The sequence below is a fragment of the Saccostrea echinata genome, unplaced genomic scaffold, assembly GCF_033153115.1.
Source record: "Saccostrea echinata isolate AGI-Se365-2 ecotype Australia unplaced genomic scaffold, CSIRO_AGI_Sech_v1 ptg000023l, whole genome shotgun sequence".
Classification (NCBI taxonomy): domain Eukaryota; kingdom Metazoa; phylum Mollusca; class Bivalvia; order Ostreida; family Ostreidae; genus Saccostrea; species Saccostrea echinata.
Window position 1 is genome coordinate 13,945,770 of NW_026889772.1, and position 19,552 is coordinate 13,965,321.

Here is a 19,552-nt window from a genome sequence, read left to right on the forward strand (position 1 = left end):
TCACATGACGCACAACTACATAGTCAAAACAGATAGCAATATACATGTATGTCACCTGAGTATCTTGGGTCATTTAAAAAGTATTGTTGCAGATGTTATGGTGAAAGAAGAATACCAATTAGTACGCATGAATTCAATTCATATGAAAAATCATTCTCATTTACTATTCATGTATGTGTAAAGTGGGAGTAGGCACATCTTTATATTGCAGTATGGTATCTTTATAATATATTTTCACTGTAGAGAATCATTTACATTTTCTTCGAAGTACTTATACATTGAAAACACTCTAAAGCTTTAAGTACCATAGCATCCGACAGACCCACAATTAGAGGAGTCCGTGCTTGATCCTGCACAGTCGTCTGGGTCGTGAACGGGGGAAGGATTGTTACATGATCGGGATCGGGATGTTGATGTTGATGAAGATGAACATTGACTTCCAACGCAGCTCCAGGTTCCCCATGACCCCCATCCACCATTGACTGAAAGGGATAAAAAGGGTGAAGATAACGAACAGTGATCGATCTCAAAAATTCCATAAACAATGCAAAACTGTTAAGAGGGCATAAACACAAACCCCCGGAAATTCAAGAGGTGGGATAAAGTGCCTATGAGAAGACATATTAATTAGATAACACAAGGTGATCTTAATAAATACTGAATATTCTTGTATTCTGTGTGTTTCAAAGCAATTTTACTATTGTTATTGTTACTTTTTAAAAGTTGTATCACAATTTTTCATGCGTTAAGGTTGATATACTTCAGAAAAAAATGACCAATGATTTCAATGAGGTTACATATATATCTTGATATAGTGCAAATTTTTATCAAATGATCTAAATCTTTTTGTTTATATGTAGATAGATATGTATATATAGATATCAACTTCAATATGAGAGTATGTAGTGTATGTAAATTTTATATAAAGTACTAATTTGGTTTCCACCTGATTATCATATTAAGAATATGATAGTTTATCGTATTACTATCGACCATAATAAAAGATTGAAAGTTGACAGTTTCATTTCTTATCCTTACATAGTTGATAACTGATAGTATGGCACGCCGATTGCTTCAAAATTATTTTCTGCACAACGATCACGATTTTATACACGAGCTTGATGTAAAATATACACGAGTAAAATAAAAATGCACGCATCGGTAAAAATTGCACATAGTTTGAAAGATTTTAACACAGACATAACGAAAAATACACGAATCCGAAATTTTTTACACGATTAATGGGTATAAAATGCACAAACGTAAAATCAAAAACTGCACGAGCAGAGGAAACTAAAAATTACACAAACAATTTTACTGCGCATACAGCTGCGCATATCATTATTATGCACATAGAATATTCATTGTGTTCTTGGTTTTCTGTACTCTTTATCTCTTCTTGAATGCTGGATGTAATCGAGAGAAAATGGCGTTGACGATGATATGCATGTTTGTTTGCTTCTTTATTTCTTTGATAAAACTCGATCCGATTTCTAGCTAATGCAAATCAAACGAAAGAATTGTTTTCTTGTGAACTGTGTGAAAAAAAATTAAAAGTTGTTCGGAGATATTATATTTTTCTTATATTGACCGAGATCCTATCCAAAATATGGAGGTATTATATGATGCCGGACATAAATTGTGACAAGAAAGGAATCGCATGTTTGTGTTATAATGCGGGGAAAAAGTACCATTGCATATGATGCACTCGACTCTGAACTAAAAGTAATACACAGCAAACTCTAAATTCATAACGATAAACAGGTCTTGCTTTAAAAAAAAACATAGAATTATTAATTTATTTTTTCTCAAAATATACGCTCTATGGCCTTTTAAAATTATCTAACTTACAGATACAACTTTAACGGAAATTACTTGTATAGAATAAAATTAACACATGCATAATAAAACGATTAATAAAGTGGATTCCTCATGAAAATGATGGCAGACTTATTGCTGATTATAATCATTAAATTGTAGAATTTATTTCGGTACTTCTCATTTGTACTAATTATGATTTCATTTGAGCAGATTATTTTTTTCATTTGGGAATAGAAAATTATTCAGTTAGCTGGATATATTTTTTATTTTCAAAAAGATTAAAAAGTCAGTGGGGATTACCTGACCTTAGATAAACACAGTATGTTTTTAAAGTCAAATATAAAAAAAAATATTTCTAATTAAACATGTATCTTTACTTATAAAATATGAGGACATCAATTTTGGTAGATATTAGCCTACACTGTTATGAATTCCTTCCATGATATCGCATATTTTCAGTCAAAAACTGCTCATTAAAAAACAAGACATTTCTAAGGGTAAGCGTTACCCTCATTCATAATGGCGATTACTTGATAAAAAGACCAGATAAAGGAAAAATATATACTCTATGTGCTTTATATACATGCGGTTTTGTGTTTTGTTACTTAAAATTTGTCCAAATGAAATAACAAAACTCTATCAAATGATCCTCGCACCGGTAAAACTAATGACATTAGTGGCGGATCTGGTTCGTGGATTGATTGAGTCGCAACATCTGAATCTATGTATTTATTAAAGTTTCAAATCGTTGGACCAAAATGACACATCAGAAATTTTAAAACAGTGAATTACTAAATACATCTACGTACAATGTTACAAATAAGAAAATTGGAATGGATATTACATTAAATAGAAAGAACATAGAACGTGTTTTATCGCTCTTGAAAAATGCAAATAAATCATGTTCTTTATGGAGCTCGAGGTTTGACAAAGATTTTCCAAGATAACAAATTTTCTTTACATTTCGAATTTGTATGCATAAAATTTTAATTATTATCCGAACACTTGTTTTTTTTTTACCCAAATCTATAGTCATTATATAAAGAACATGACTGTATAATTATAAAATGAAAATAATCTTCAATAACATTCAAGGAACATATTTGATAAAGCTCCACTTTTTAAAAGATTATTCATGTGCATATCTAACATTTCTGAAAATTCAGATTATGGGTGAATAAGCCTAATCTATGCAATATGAATTTTGTACGTATATGTGTACAAGTAATTAAAAAGTTTGCTTTATAACAATATTGTACATGTGTATCAATGCCATCAACCAGGTCTTGTTTTACTTTGAGCATGACTACGAATAAATATAAGAAAGCATATGATGAATATAAACCTCAAGAAATTTTTGTTTTATTACCGTGTGCAAATTTATTATTGTCAAAATCTGTATTGAAAATAAATGTGCATGTGTAGCCAAGTCCCAGCTAATTAAGTTCGTCTTGTAAATCTTCTTGAATTTGGTCTTACAATATCGTTACAAATCAGTTAAATTGCAATCCTGATTTCGATAGACTATTATATGTACCCTCAAATTCTTTGAAAATATTTCAGGCACGTAGCATCAGTAGGGGCCTGCCCCCCCCCCTTTTTTTCCAAACATAACCTAGCTACTTCTATTGTAAATGTCCACTGAAAAAGCTGGTTGCCCCCCCCCCCCCCTGTTGTAGGATAGTTTAAATCAAGGTAATTTGGTATTATAATGTGTTTCGAAAACAAAATGGAAGGTGGAACCCCCCCCCCCCACCACCACCACCACCACCACGAAACACGAAATAAGATTTTCGAGTTTGGACACTTTACCTTTTTTGTTGCTTGTCAAGGTTTTTTTTCAGATAGGTTGTCAAAAAAAAATCTGGCTGCCCCCCCCCCTTTTCAAAAACGATACTACGTGCCTGTATTTTCTAATTTTAAATTTTCCTTTATATGCATTTTAACTATTCAAAATAGACTACCGCCGGTACATTAAAAACAACATAAAATTAAGCTTTAATTCACATAAGTAAAACGACTGTATAATTTTTCTACAGTTTCATGGAGTTTTATGAAATCACCACACGTTGCTCAAAAGTTAAGACTACATGTACTACTTTGTTACATACATATATCAAAAAGTGATATGCGTTTCAATATTAAAATTTCAGTTGCGCAACTATTTGCTCGATTTTCTTTACTGTTGACTTCCAAAAAGTTTTCGGTCAAATTCCACAACCCAGATGATCGCAACATTGCTTCAAAATTGCCAGTAATCTTTAATCAAAAGGTATTATTGGTGTGTGAAATAGCTATAAATCGATTAGCGTACAGGTGTCTTTCGTTCCAGAATCAGCAGGGAGGGATCTCTGTATGAAAAGGTCACGCATGCACATCCTTGATTATTACCAAAAGTACACTCAGTGGGTGGTGGGGGAGAAGAGTTTGATTTGTTGTTAACTCTCCTGTATTATATAACATGCTGTTTTTATTTATTTTAATTTAGGCCTATATGTCATTGTTTTAAACTTTCAAAAGAAATTGCTATATAGAGGAATGACCTACTAAAAAAATCCAACAATTAAACACACAACTGTAATATACACTCCCCTTTTTTTACGTTATCTATACATGTACTCTTTGTAGAATGTTTTTTATTCGGGAGTATTCATATACTACAAGTTTAAGATTGTCTGCCTGTCAATTTATCTACATGTATAATATACGTTGTACATATTCTTGAGAGTCTAGCGGAATTTTAAAAGAATCTTTTTTTAAAAAGATTACTAACACTTTACTCCTCCTTTTGTATTTATAATATGTTTCAAGCATCCAAGCCACATTGACCTGTTCTCTAATGAATATTAATGAAATGTGCGCAATGAGGATGCGTTGCGAATTTTGTCAATGTTGTCTTCTCACTCGTGCAGTTTTCGTTTTTATGTTTGTGTAATTTTCTCACTATATCGTGTAAATAGTTTGCTGATTGTGCAGTTTTTCAATAGTTTGTGTAAATTTCAATAACTTCGTGTATATTTTCCTCACTTTGTGTAAGTTTTTACTTACTCGTGTAATTTTTGTTTAAGGTCGTGCAGAAAATAATTTTGAAGCAATCGGCGTGCCATATGATAGTTTCCCTTCTAATCTGCTCTTCTAATCTAAGCTGGCAATGTTGTCAGTTGAAAGTTTCCTTTCTTTTTAATTATCGACAACACAAAGTTGACAATTTACAGTTGCCATTCTAATCTACCATTAACTGCAGAAAATTGACGTTGACAAACATCAATTTTACCCCTTTCACCTATCTTGCGTGATTGTTCATGTCAAATATGATTTAACCAAATCATTCAGAATACACATACTTAATACTCGACCCGAAACTGACGAGAGGTTTTGTTCCTTAAAATTATTTTCTTATCATCTACATATGAGGTTATGTCAGCAAGTACAATCTATCATTAAGTCGAATTCTGAATGATGTTTTTCATACCAACTGTAAGGTCATTATTTACATAAGAATATTTTTTTCCCGATCATGACTAGGAGCACACGATAAGCGTGCCCGGTAGACAGGGGATGCTCACTCCTCTATGGCACCTTATCCCACCTTTGATGTTTTAGAGGTCCGTGTTTGCTCTGCTCCGGATTTGTATTGTTTCAATGGACTTTTGAGCTTGAATACTGTTCGTTATCTTCATATTTAATTCGTCCGGATAAGTCTAGATTCGCACCCATATGAAAAGTTAGGGTTAGTACTTGCAATAATCAAATGATAAGGGTTACTCTCACATCACACCCAAGAGATGAGAGTTAGTCCTCGCATACCATTCCACTAATAAGGGTTTGATTCGCACCAACCCAAGAGATAAGGGTTAGTCCCAGCAAACTGTCCGACTGATTAGGGTTAGACTCGCATTCACTCAATAGACTGATGATAGTCCTCGAACACAGTTTGATTTAATTAATGTTAGGCTAATACCCATGGCAAAACTATATTTCAGCGGGGTTTTTTTCTTAGGAAAGGGAGGTTTGTTTTTTTTTAAAAATCAAATGTCAACTGTCGACCTGGATCATGAAAATGAATATTTAATTGTCAACCGTCTACCCGTCACTGGTCGACACTAAGACATGAATTCAGAAAGTGTCGATCCTCTCTTTAGTCGACACTAAAACATAAATTGATGTCAAAAGTGTCTGATATCAACCATCTATCTGCAAAAATGTTAGAAATGTAGGAATGTGTACAAGTTATACTTTTATAGTTTTACAGGTACTACCTAAAGTTACCCTTATATTGGGGATCAGCCGTGAAGATATATGTGGGTGAACTAAAACAGCACACAGTCTTCTATTTCGTGCAATCCTGTTTGTAATTTGTTAAATCAATTCTTGCAAATTATCCAATTCTATCCAGAAAGTTGATTTTTTGACATAAAAGGGGTTACTTAGCAAGAAATGTACAAAAATACTTCATTAAAGCAACGAATGTGGAAGACTTCACGAAAATAGCAAAAATGTACCTGTATTTAGTCATCCTTCTATTTAAAAAAGAAACACTGGAACAAATGTAACATTTGATGTTTCGTTATAGTGAAAGAAAACCTACTTTACATCCGAAATACAATATTGTTATGCATTATTGTTAATACGCTCGATATTATTATTTTCCTTGCCCCCTATATGTAAAAATGGCATTCCATATATATGATGTTAGCGTTTAAAAGGTTTAATATTGGGCTTTCAAAATGTATGCGCAAGTTATAAAATTTATTAACCCAATAAATGGCACTCTTCTGATTAATATTTTAAAATTACTTCTACATCCATTGGAACTACAAGTTCCAGATTCTGAATCAGAGCCGGGACAATCGTCTCCTCCATTCTGACGACTCGGGTTGGTGCAGGTCCGTTTCCTAGTAGTAGTACTGGAGGGCCATGAACAACCGTAACTATGACTACAAGGACTTCGGGCCGTCCAGCTTTCCCAGGCACTCCATCCACCATGCACTATAAAATATCTTTTATGTAAACAATATGATTTAAATAATTTATACAATTAATACAATTTATATAAACAAAACGAATTTCTTTGTATGTAGTATGAACAATTACTGTCAATTTAAAAAAAAAAAAATGAAGTTTACATGTACATGTATTCAAAGTAATCGTTGAAAGAGGAACTTTACGACTGGAAATATAATCTACAAGGTCTCTGTGCAGAGTGTAAGTTTTTACGCCATATGAGTTGGTTTATTCGCCAACAAAAGAGAGAAAATAGCGACCTTTTCGAGTGGGTCGACTGGGGTTTTAATATGAAAAAACAACTACTAGACGTCATTACAGATACTACGAATTTACGAAGAAAATGACATTAAAAAAAAAAACAAAAAAAACCCCCAAAAACATTTGGCTTTCAAATTCTTGTGTTTAAAATTTCAAGAGCGTATACTGTAGATTTTTGTAACATTTTTTTATGAACCTTCTTAAAGAACTTCAGCTTTTCATAACGTCATAAACACAATAGGGACGTCCGTCTGCCCCCCAACTGAAACTCGTTTAAAAAATTAATTTATAAAAGGTGTCATTAATTATTTTTTTTTAAACTTGTGATTTCTTGAACTTAATTTGATAAATATTGGTGAAATCAGAAAAATTGCTTTAAAAGTGTAAATAAGCTTTATTTTCCTATTCTGGGGCAATCAAGTATGTGCAATGAAAATTTCAGTTGTGCCCTTAAAATAGGTAATTTAAGGTCCTCATTATTAACTATATTTACGATACCAGTAACGACTTATCCAGCAGGACTATAGGATGATGAAGAGCGAAGAACATGAACATATATGAGGATTATCTTTCAACTGCTCGGTTTCTAGGCTAAAATACAGGACTGGGCCCTCTTGTGATTAAGAATTTCACTAATATTTCATGCGTCAATTTATATATATATATATATATATATATATATATATATATATATATATATATATATATATATATATATATATATATATATATATATATATATATATATATATATATATATACACGAGGGTCGTTCAATAATTAATGCAATAGGTCATCTAAAAGTAAGAAAAGTGCGTAATAGATATTCTAAACATTTTTAATCCCTCAGAGCATTCCCTGTTATCCTTTACACATGTCTTAAGTCTTTGTACCCATGACCAGAAAACCTCAGCATACAAATCTTTATGGATGCCGCAAAGACACTGATGAATATCACTTTCCATGACATATCTAATATTGTACAATCTTCGTTTGATTGTTTTCATGCATTTTTAGAATAAAAAGATCTCACAATGGCTGAGATCTAGCGAATATTGGGGATGGCAAAGCTCTGTAAACTTTCTTTTCTTCAGAATTACATTTATTTCTATGTGCTTATTTGCAGCAGCGTTGCCAGGTGCAAGAAAATTAGCCTGGGGGCGGTATTTGGACTTCTTTTGCAGGAAATCTGTTATCTTTCCCCATAAAAGTTACCATTGATAGTCCTTCCTTTGGGTGTATCTACCTGTTTTACTGGACCTCTTGAAAAAAATGAAAACTAATAAAACATGCTTGGAACACTTCTTTCTCTTTCGAACGATAGCTTTTTCTTTGATTCCACATTTCATTATTGATCTTCATTTTTGGCTATAAAAAGTGCACCCATGTTTTGAAAGCCATCACGCAAATTTAACAAATCTTCTGTTTTGTTAAAATATGTGTTTTTAAGTAGACCGTTGGGACATCTAATGCGTATTTTACTCTTAGGCAATTTTAAGAAAATAAGGTATATATCTGATAAAAATATAATTATATTCATTTCCGTTGTCAGAATTCTAACTAATGTTATGACGATGAAATGCTTAGTGTTCTAGCAATGTCTTTGGATGCAAATCTGAAATTTTTAGATACCATATTGAACATTGCATCGATAACTTTTTGTGCCCCTTCAAATTTCAATCAACCAGTCTGACTTTTATATTTTAACTCTCCTTTCTTACTTTTGAATTTCTGGGTCCATCTGAAAACGATATAGCTTTAAAGACTATTCTTTCCACAAATAAAAATCATATTTTTAATAGCTCTTTAATTGAATGTTTCAACTGTGAAAAAATAAAATTAAATAGATCTACATTTACTATGATATACTGTTTGTTGCATTATATTTATTGAACGACCCTCGTATATATATATATATATATATATATATATATATATATATATATATATATATATATATATATATATATATATATATATATATATATATAGCCATAATCAAAGATCCGGCCTGTATTCTGGTGTTATGGAATTCAAATATCATGGACTTTCCTTGGCCTTTTCAAAAAGACAGATCAAAACTTACAGAGGGAAAGAGTTTGATCCAAATTTGATGAAGTCTTAATTGTTTACTTACATAAGATAGCATTGAATCAAAAGAGACATCGGGTATATAATAGGTTCATTGTAAGACCAATGTCCATGACTGCGCTCATGTCTCTCTCAATTGTTTAAGTCACATCACATTCACATTGCTACATTGTGGACTTGTAAGAATTCCAACTTTATCAGCATTGCATGTCAATTTGTCATTGAAACTGAACGGAAAAGTACATGTTCCCAAATCAAAGGTTTCTGATTCACTCCGCTTCACATAAACGTTTATGTGGACCTGAGTGATTCTGAAACCATTGACTTGCGACGATGGGAAAAACAGTGCATAATTTCCCAATCCAGTATTTTTTCTTGTCTACAGAAATGTGTACTCAGTGATGAACTATTAGTATGATGATAAATATTTTCTAAAATTCTAACTCTCATTGACAAAATAATATAATCAGGTAAATCAAAATGTTCATAGATGCTGCATGGCAAATCGTTTTTAATTCAAATTATATTTTTCGATATTCGATGATTAAGTAAACCCATGGTTTCACCAACATAAATAAGCCCACAAATTGCACATTCTATTCTGTAGACAATATTAGAAGATTCAGAATTCAAATTTTCCCCAAGTTTTGATACAGAAGCTTTGTCCAGTTAGATTACTAGTAAAAAAGCTAGTACTTAATCAAAACATTATACAGGTTTTACAGTCTGGCAAGAATTTAGAAAAGATGACATGGGATCGGAAAAGGATTTTTCAATTATATTTATCTCAAATAGAAACTTTAAATTCGTTCACATTTTGGTATAAGAATTGTTAGTGTTATTCCAAAATTGAGCATCTGATGAGTGCATATATTGCACATATTAAATATCCCGGAGGATTATCGAGTAAAATGAAATCTTACTTTTCATCTCTTTAAGCAATTCATGCACAGCTAAACAATCGGATTTTTTTTTGTATTTAGAAGCGATATTTTCATGAGAGCAATCAAAGCACCATAGCGAAGTTGCTGTATATTATTTCTTTCGACTAGTGTGTGTCCTACAGATGCTTTGAAAATTTAGCAAATTAGCTAGTGGCTCAACCATGTAATCTGAATATCCATCCTTTTGCTGTCCGGCAATTTCCGCGAAGGAATATTTCCATCTGAGGGCTAAACGACGAATGGCTTGTTCTAACTGGACAATATTTACGATGATCTTCTACAAGATCTCTGACAGAAACATCAAAACATATGACTTTTCTACATTTTATACAACCATTCCTCGTAATAAATTAAAACTAAGCTTTTTAACATCATAGACAACTGTTTCTTCAATAAAAAAAATGGAACTCAAAAGGATAAAATTTGTTTTTAAATTGATGGTTATATGATTAATTAGGAAAACGAAGTAAAATTACTTGGCGTTACTCTAGATTTTGAGCTTAGTTTACCTCTCATATTCAAATATTCGTAAGAAAGCTTCACAACAACTAAATGTCCTTAAAAGAATAGGGGTACAGCTGACCAAATTGGAAAAACTTATAGTTTATCATGCATTCATCATGTCAAACTTCAGCTACTGTCCATTAGTTTGGCATTTCTGTGGTGAACAAGAAAAAGGAAAGAACATTGCGTATCGTCTATGACGACTACAAAAAATCATTATATGGATCTTTTTCTGACTTAAGACGATAAGGGCCAGCTAACAAATGGGGATTTCAACAACCTCGTGTAATGTCAGTATTTCGTAAATTTTCTATGATCATTATAATGACCATATTTGCAAGTATAACCTATCATTTGGTCGATTTTTGGCTGATTTTTTCACACAAATTGTTAGGCCTTTGTTTTATACTATATTTGACTACAGAATATTTTCTCTACCTGAACAATTATTACTTTGGGCTCAAGGCGAGTGTGACCGGTCGACAGGAGATGCTTTCTCCCTCTAGGCACCTGTCCCACCTCTGGAAATTCGAGGACCGTGTTTTTTTTTTTACTTGTTCACAGATTTGTGTTGTTTGTACATATTTTTAGATTGATCACTGTTCGTTTTCTTCACCTTTTCACAGCTTCAGTCGATATATAGCCTACTAGTACATGCCACGTTAGAAATACAAAGGAAAGGGAATCTAAAGATCGTGTATTCAGATTTCATTTCAATTGTGTATTTTCACTTAATAATGTAGGAAATCAATAAGACAAAATCGTACAAAAATGATACAACACCGTTTTTAAAGTATGAAAAATACATGCATATTTTATGTATTACATTTATTTACACAGTTAATATACTTGCTATGGACTTACCCACACATTTCCATGTTACTGAGAGTTGTTTGGTGTGTCCTGGGCATGGATCACCCAACACGCTGGCATAAACATTCACTGAGCAGGAAGCCCGATTGTCGCAATTGCTTTGAAGAATCGATGTGACGTCATCTGAGCACCCTCCGCTTACCTTGGAGTACGTTGCTGATTGGATTTTTATGACGTTATATGTATAATCGCTACAAATTGCACTGAAAGTTGAAACCTCTGCAACAGTGGCCGAATGTGCTATAAGGAAAATTTGGAAGCAATTATAACAAGCTAATTCATAGAATTTGTGTCCCCCGCTTAGGGAAAGAAAGAAGAGCATGCACACTTCCGGGAGGAGGCACACTGCCCCCCTGTATTTGTAGAATTATTAAATGTGTACATGTATATTGTAGCAAATTAAAAAAAACAATATGGATATTATGAAGATTTGATTGCGTATTCTTTAATATGTGTACAGAAGATTCTTTTTAATATACTATATACAGAATATATATCACACTGTTATAATGATTTTATGACTTTGTACACGCCAGACATTATAACTATTTCATTTCAGATGTTGAATAGTATCATTTACTATATCAAAAAAAAAAAAAAAAAAAAAAAAAAAAAAAAAAAAAAAGGGGAATCGTCCAGGGATAGAACCCGGGCCTCTCGTTTGCTAAGCGAGCAACATACCACTAAACCACGGAGGCCCTTGGTTACATAGAGCAAATTAAATGCAAACATTAAGTCACATGTAATGTTTATATTCACGTTTGCTATTGTCAAAATTTTACACAATAAATGTTGTCTAATTTAGCCTTTACTAAACAGTTCTAATGGATGTAATTAGAATATAAAGTCCGCCGACAATCTGTATTATACGCAATAACTCTCGACATGCCCCTGTGCTAAAAAAGTGCCAAGCGATTTTAATACAAAAAATAAATTTAAAAAAAAACAAAAAAACGGGGCGGGACACTTTGAGAGGGGCAAGGGAAGCCATAGGGAGTTATGGTATAAAATTTCATTGCAAAAGCTCAAAAGCTTCTTGAGATATCGCCCGGAAACGAAAGTGTTACACACAGACGGAATTTATGAATTTACGACCTTGAACTTTGACCTTTTGACCTCAAATCAATAGGGTTCTTCTTTAGGCCATAGGGAGTTGCTATGCAAAATTTCATTGCGAAAGCTCAAAGGGTTCTCGAGATATCGCGCGTAAACAAAAGTGTTACAGACAGACAGAAATACAGACGGACGGACAGACGGACAGACAGACCCAAATTAATATCCCCCACTTTCAATGAAAGCGGGGGACAATAAATTTACATGTATATCCATGGAACATTAACTAGAATCATTGAGGACACCACAGACACACACACACACACACATATATATATATATATATATATATATATATATATATATATATATATATATATATATATATATATATATATATATATATATATATATATATATATATTGTCCCCCGCTTTCACTGAAAGTGGGGGATATTAATTTGGGTCTGTCTGTCCGTCCGTCCGTCCGTCCGTGACATGGGGACAGCTAGTTGGCAAACAGTATGTTGGTGAAACAGGAGATCTCCGCAGGAGAGTCAATAATCACCGTTCTACCATCAGGACCAAAAAACTAAATGAACCCGTTGGGGAACATTTCAACCTTGAAGGTCACAAATGGGAAGACATGACAGTAGTGGTTATTGACCATAATCAAAGATTGAAAGACGATCAGAGAAAAGGCAAGGAAAAGTTCTGGATGCACAGGCTGAAGTCATTCCGCCCTAATGGTATTAACAAACTAAATGACTTCACCAGGATGAACGTGAACTAGACCCAATCCCGGATTGTAACAAGTTCATTCTCTCTATGTAGTGTAAACTTTACCGTTAATTCGCATTAGCAATTCTGGAACAACCTACACAAATATTTACAGCTTACATTTTTTTTATTTCTTTTATCCGATTTCCAAATTTATAATATATCCAAATTCATTGTTTCTTTTTATCAGGTATAGTTACGCTATATTGAGTGAATAAGACAGTGTACGACTTACCATTTGGTCGTAATTAATTAGCGATAATTAATTCGTTCAATTATGTAAGTCGCACTTCACCAGAGTACACCCGATAGACCGGACGCAATTCTTAGCGCTCCGGAGTTCTTTCTTCGCAACTGTTTTTAAACTTCAAATTAAGAATGTAACACTGTAAATATTTAGTGTTTGGCAGTTTAGTAGTAGTGCCAGTTGTTTTTGTTTCTCTATTTCCTTTTTTTCTATGACTTCTTAACTTTTTTGTTTGTCCCGAGGAAGGGGCAGGTCGTATCGAAAATTTGACAACTTTTGTTGTTCGTGTCGTAGGTCATTTTTAGTGCTTTATATAAATTTCCATCCGTCACCTTGTATCTACTTAGTAGATCCGACACTTAGGATATACAGTGTTGTTGGTATTTTAGTGCTTTATATATATACATTTGCAAATGTTTTCCCTTATATAACACTATTGAAAGCAACGCGTTTCTATATCCGTACAAACACAGGTTCCTCGCGTCATAAACGTTCGACGTAATTTCTCAGTGACGTCATAAAGGGTCGACGCGCAAACAATGGATCAAATACGTGCCGTTGAGTTTGAAAAATAAAACATTTCAGATTAAAGATTATAATCAGGAAAATATAATAAAATATGAATAAGTCATAAATGTAAATATAAGTAATAATGTATCATTTTTAAACATCTATCGGATATAAATACGGGTTGGTACGAGATCAAATTTACCATAAAGCCCTTCGGGCTTTATGGAATTTGATCTCGCGACCAACCCGTATTTATATCCCGATAGATGTTTAAAAATGACACCTTTTTTCTTAAATATATATTCTTTCATTCCTTTCATTCTATCTTCAGAGGCTTTACAAAATAAACAACAGTAGTTACATAGTAACGTTACACAATGATACGCGAAGAGTATATATATATATATATATATATATATATATATATATATATATATATATATATATATATATATATATATATATATATATATATATATATATATATATTAGGGATGGCAATTTGTAACCGGTTAACCGATTACTCGGTCGGAACGATGTCAATCGAGTAGAAAATCTGTAACATGATCGGTTAATCGGAAAAAATAAAATATTAATTTTGTTTAATTGAACACATTTTTAGAAAATTTATTTTTAAAAAGAACTCTGCACAAAGGATGATCATTTAGGATTTAAAGGATCTAATTTGGACGTACATGTAATTATGAATCTCCAGATTGAGACCGTAGCGTAACTGGCCAGTTTATGTAGTGTTAATTACTGTGAAAACACCATGTCATTATCCCGACTGTCCTGTAATTCTTTAATGATAATAATTGAATCATTGAGCACTGTGAATTGGTGTATTTGTCGTTTTCAGTTTTCAATCCAATTTACATGCAATTATTAAACAAACTTTGTAAATTAAGGGCAATAGAGTTCATATGCAGTTTTGATTATCATAGTGAAAATCCAGAAAGAACTTGTGTGACATCTGCTCTGGAAAATTATCAAAGATTTATTATGCTTTTTTCATGGTTTTCTCAATTTTTTCTTGTCTACTGAAATTTAAATAAAAAATATGATTGAATCCGTAGTTTTCTGATCCAGAATCAAGACTAATGGAATCTTTAAACTTCTATCGTCTTATTTGGGTTTATTTGTGTATATGGGCAGAGCTACTTGAAAAACAATTTTCAAGAAAACTTGCATTTTGATACGATTAAACGGTCGGAACGTCTAGCGGTTACCCGATTAGCAATTCTGCAATCAATTGTCATCCCTAATATATATATATATATATATATATATATATATATATATATATATATATATATATATATATATATATATATATATATATATATATATATATATATATAAAGGATATTCAATGTTTTGTAGATGAATATGGAATTTATTTCACGAGTGGGACAGGATTTTTTGATATTTTCACGAGTGCGAAGCACGAGTGAAAATATCAAAAAATCCTGTCTCACGAGTGAAATAAATTTCATATTTATCTACAAAATATTGAATTTTCTGTTTATTACATTTTCTTTGATTTTCCTTTTGCATCTGTCTTCTCTTAACACAGTGTCATAGGCTTGACGTCATAGTTGAGCGGTTGAGACGTCATAGCCTAGCAGTTGTGAGACTGAAAACATTACATAGCATGGACTTTAGCAACATATTTGGGAAGAAATATGCAGTTTTAGCTCTATAAAGATGGTTAGTTACTATCTCTATCTTATAACAGGCCAGAAATTATTTTTTACTTACTTTGATATCCTTTCACACTGTGAGAGAATATCACTTTGGTATCCTTTCACACTGTGAGAGAATATCACTTTTATTCAATAAATAAATCACAGTATTTCACTCTTGAAAATGTAATATATATATATATATATATATATTGTTTTTTTTCTTTCGCTCTGCATACCTTTCGGTGTTGAGCAATATCATTACTGACTGGTTGATGTTTTACCCAACTGAACTTAATGCTCAAGTGAGCTTTAATTTTCTGAAAACATTTTCTCGGACGTCCGTCTAGCTATCTTAGCCGTCTGTAAACTTTTCACATTGTCGACTTCTTCTCCAGAAACACTGCGCCAATTTCAACCAAACATGCCACGAAGCACCTTTGGGTACTGGGGATTTAAGTTTGTTCAAATGAAGGATCAATCCCTATTGGAGATATAGTTAAGAATTGGTACATACTTGGTGGCATCATTTTAAAAATCTTCTTAAAAAAACACTCGGCTAAAAAAAATGAAACTTATATGAAATCTTCATTACAAAGTGTAGATTCAAATTTGTTGAAATCATTATCTCCGGAGGTAGGATGAGGCCACAGTGGGGGATGAAAGTTTTACTTCGGAATATATATACATATAGGGAAAAATCTTCTCAAGAACAGCAAAGCCATGAATAGTCATATATAAATAAATATGAAATCATCCTCAGGTAAAGTTCACAATTGTTCAAATTATGACCCTCGGGAGTAGGTGGGGTGGGGGACAAGGAGGATCAAAGTATTAGATAGGAATACATAGGAAACATATTTTAAAAATCTTATAGAACAGCAATGACATGGTCGTCACTTGAAGCGATTGGCATGAGCGATATTGGCATGTACTTAAGTGATGATAACTTTTAGATCCTTGCGTACCCGGAAAGAACAGGGAAGTACTAAATAATCAGCTGCATGAGTTCAATTAATTTTTTCTATCATAAATGAAATTTAAGAAAAAAAAACATGATACACTGTACGTGCAAATAGAAGACAAGTGCCCGGCAGCAAAGTAAGGATTTGAATGCCATTATTGAAGAAATTCCCGATTTTCTTTTACCAATTTTTATTCAACATTTCAAATACATATGTATCAACTTGCTATTTAGATCTCATCCCGACAAAAAGAACCTCATTCCATCATCGACTGATTCGTCAATATTTGATATACCTCCCTCATACAGCCCTGATTCTCCTGTGCATGGAGTATCTTTCTCATGGATATGTCATTCCATTCTTCCAATTAACAAAGCAGTTTTCTAGAGTTTGTCGAGGGAAGCAAGGGCATTCCCGACCTTTCCACTGGGGACAAATATGAACTGTATACGGAGGCCAGACGACTGGATTAATATGAACTGTACAGAGGCCAGACGAGTGGATTAATGCGAACTGTACGGAGGCCAGACGAGTGGATTAATGTGAACTGTACAGAGGCCTGACGAATGGATTAATATGTAATGTACAGAGGCCTGACGAGTGGATTAATGTGAACTGTACGGAGGCCTGACGAGTGGATTTATGTGAACTGTACAGAGGCCTGACGAGTGGATTAATGTGAACTTTACAGAGGCCTGACGAGTGGATTAATGCGAACTGTACGAAGGCCAGACGAGTGGATTAATGTGAACTGTACAAAGGCCTGACGAGTGGATTAATGTGAACTGTACAGAGGCCTGACGAGTGGATTAATGTGTACTGTACAGAGGCCTGACGAGTGGATTAATGTGAACTGTACAGAGGCCTGACGAGTGGATAAATGTGAACTGTACGGAGGCCAGACGAGTGGATTAATGTGAACTGTACGGAGGCCTGGCGAGTGGATTACATGTTACATGAACTGCACGGAGGCCAGATGAGTGGATTACATGTAACATGAACTGCACGGAGGCCAGACGAGTGGATTACATGTAATATGAACTGCACGGAGGCCAGACGAGTGGATTACATGTAACATGAACTGCACGGAGGCCAGACGTGTGGATTACATGTAATATGAACTGCACGGAGGCCAGACGAGTGGATTACATGTAATATGAACTGTACGGAGGCCAGACGAATGTTTTAATGGGATTGTTTGCAAGAAAGTCTTTAAACCTCTGTCTATATGGAACTAGAGGTAATCATGCTGCAAAGTTAGCCATACAACACACACTGTGCGATTGAGAGGAATACCAACCTGCATAATCAGTTTCTTTCATATTTTGGGGTAAACGTAGCGATTGCTTTAATGTGCCTACTGTATTTATTGCGGTTTTGGTAAGTAGGGAAGATGAATATATAGCCCTGTCTTGATGTACGAGGGCCGTTTAGTAAGTAATGCAATATACGGTTTATCGTAATAAATGAGGAAGAAATTAATTTCATTAATTCACAGTCGAAACGTTTTATTCAAGAACCCCAATTACCGAAAACTGCCTTTTCCTAATGTCTTTTCAAAGAAATTCATTTTTAAGGGTCATGCTAAGAAACTACAATGCTGGGTGTCCTCATATTTTCTGAAAGATTTTTTTTTCATTTGAGCTTAGAAAAAGGAAAGAAGAAACTGCCTTTTCCAAATTAATTTTGTCTTTGAATAAGGATAAAATTATTGTTTGACTTTTGACAGTTTATTGCATTGCATAAAATTTATTTCGAGTTGATCTTAACCATTACAGTCCAAATAAATTGACATAAATACTTACCCGAGCATGTTTTGTAATATCCAAATAATTGAATAATTAAAATTAAAAAGTTCTTAAACATCATAGATTTTGTTTGGAAATTACATAGCAGTCATAGACTTTAAAATATTGAGAAATCTTCCAATTGTAACTTGGATTTATTTTAAACATATGTAACAATATATTTTCGTCACGACCAGATAATAAAATCAATCAAGCAGACGAAAGGTTTCTAATCTTTTAATTGAAAGCTATGAAAAAGAACAATGGCGTGAAAACTGACATGGCTTAACTTTACAAACTAAAGATAAAATCTTTAAAACTTGTCGACTTGACACAGTAGACAATTATACTGTATTTAACAAAAAAGTATATATATATATATATATATATATATATATATATATATATATATATATATATATATATATATATATATATATATATATATATCAATGTTAAAATATTGATTCAATATTTATTTTTTCTGAATTATATAAATAGGAGAGCATTCTTAATAGTATTTAATAAATCACCTCTTGTGGTCATGTCTTTGAATTTAAACAAAGCATTGTGTAGAATTATATAAATTTTTGGAGGGTTGTTTTGATAGCAATTTACAGCTGGGAGTTGAAGGGCAACAAGGCAGGTTTTAATGACACATTAAATTATTTTCTCTTCTTTTTGGATAATCAAGCAACAAAAAATTGAAATGTTTTCATGCCTATACCAATGAGAGGTAGAACAAAATTTTTGATAAACATTAAACCAGTATTAATTCTTTATGTGCATTATAATTATAAAACGGACTAATATTTTTACAAACAAGCCGAAGTATCAAATTCATTTATTGAGATATTTATAAAAGAGTTCAAGATTTTTGAAAAACAGAAGGGCTTCTTTGAATAAACTAAAATAACTGTAAAATGTGACTGCGTTGGAAATATTTTCCTTTTAAATACACATAATACGTATTATGTAAAGTAGTTGAAAAGTAATTGAAATTACAGGGTATTTTTTTTTCACAGTAA

General features: G+C 32.8%; 1 protein-coding gene across 1 annotated transcript; it reads right to left on the reverse strand.

The window, feature by feature from the left end:
• Positions 1 to 11,645, reverse strand: LOC133191311 (uncharacterized). Its single transcript, XM_061327059.1, has 4 exons — positions 11,490 to 11,645; positions 6,619 to 6,810; positions 306 to 482; positions 1 to 15 (listed from the first exon to the last, which is right to left on the reverse strand). The coding sequence occupies exons 2-4, from the start codon at positions 6,805 to 6,807 to the stop codon at positions 1 to 3; spliced, it is 381 nt and encodes a 126-aa protein (XP_061183043.1). The 5' UTR covers positions 6,808 to 6,810; positions 11,490 to 11,645.
• Positions 11,646 to 19,552: the final 7,907 nt, after the last annotated feature.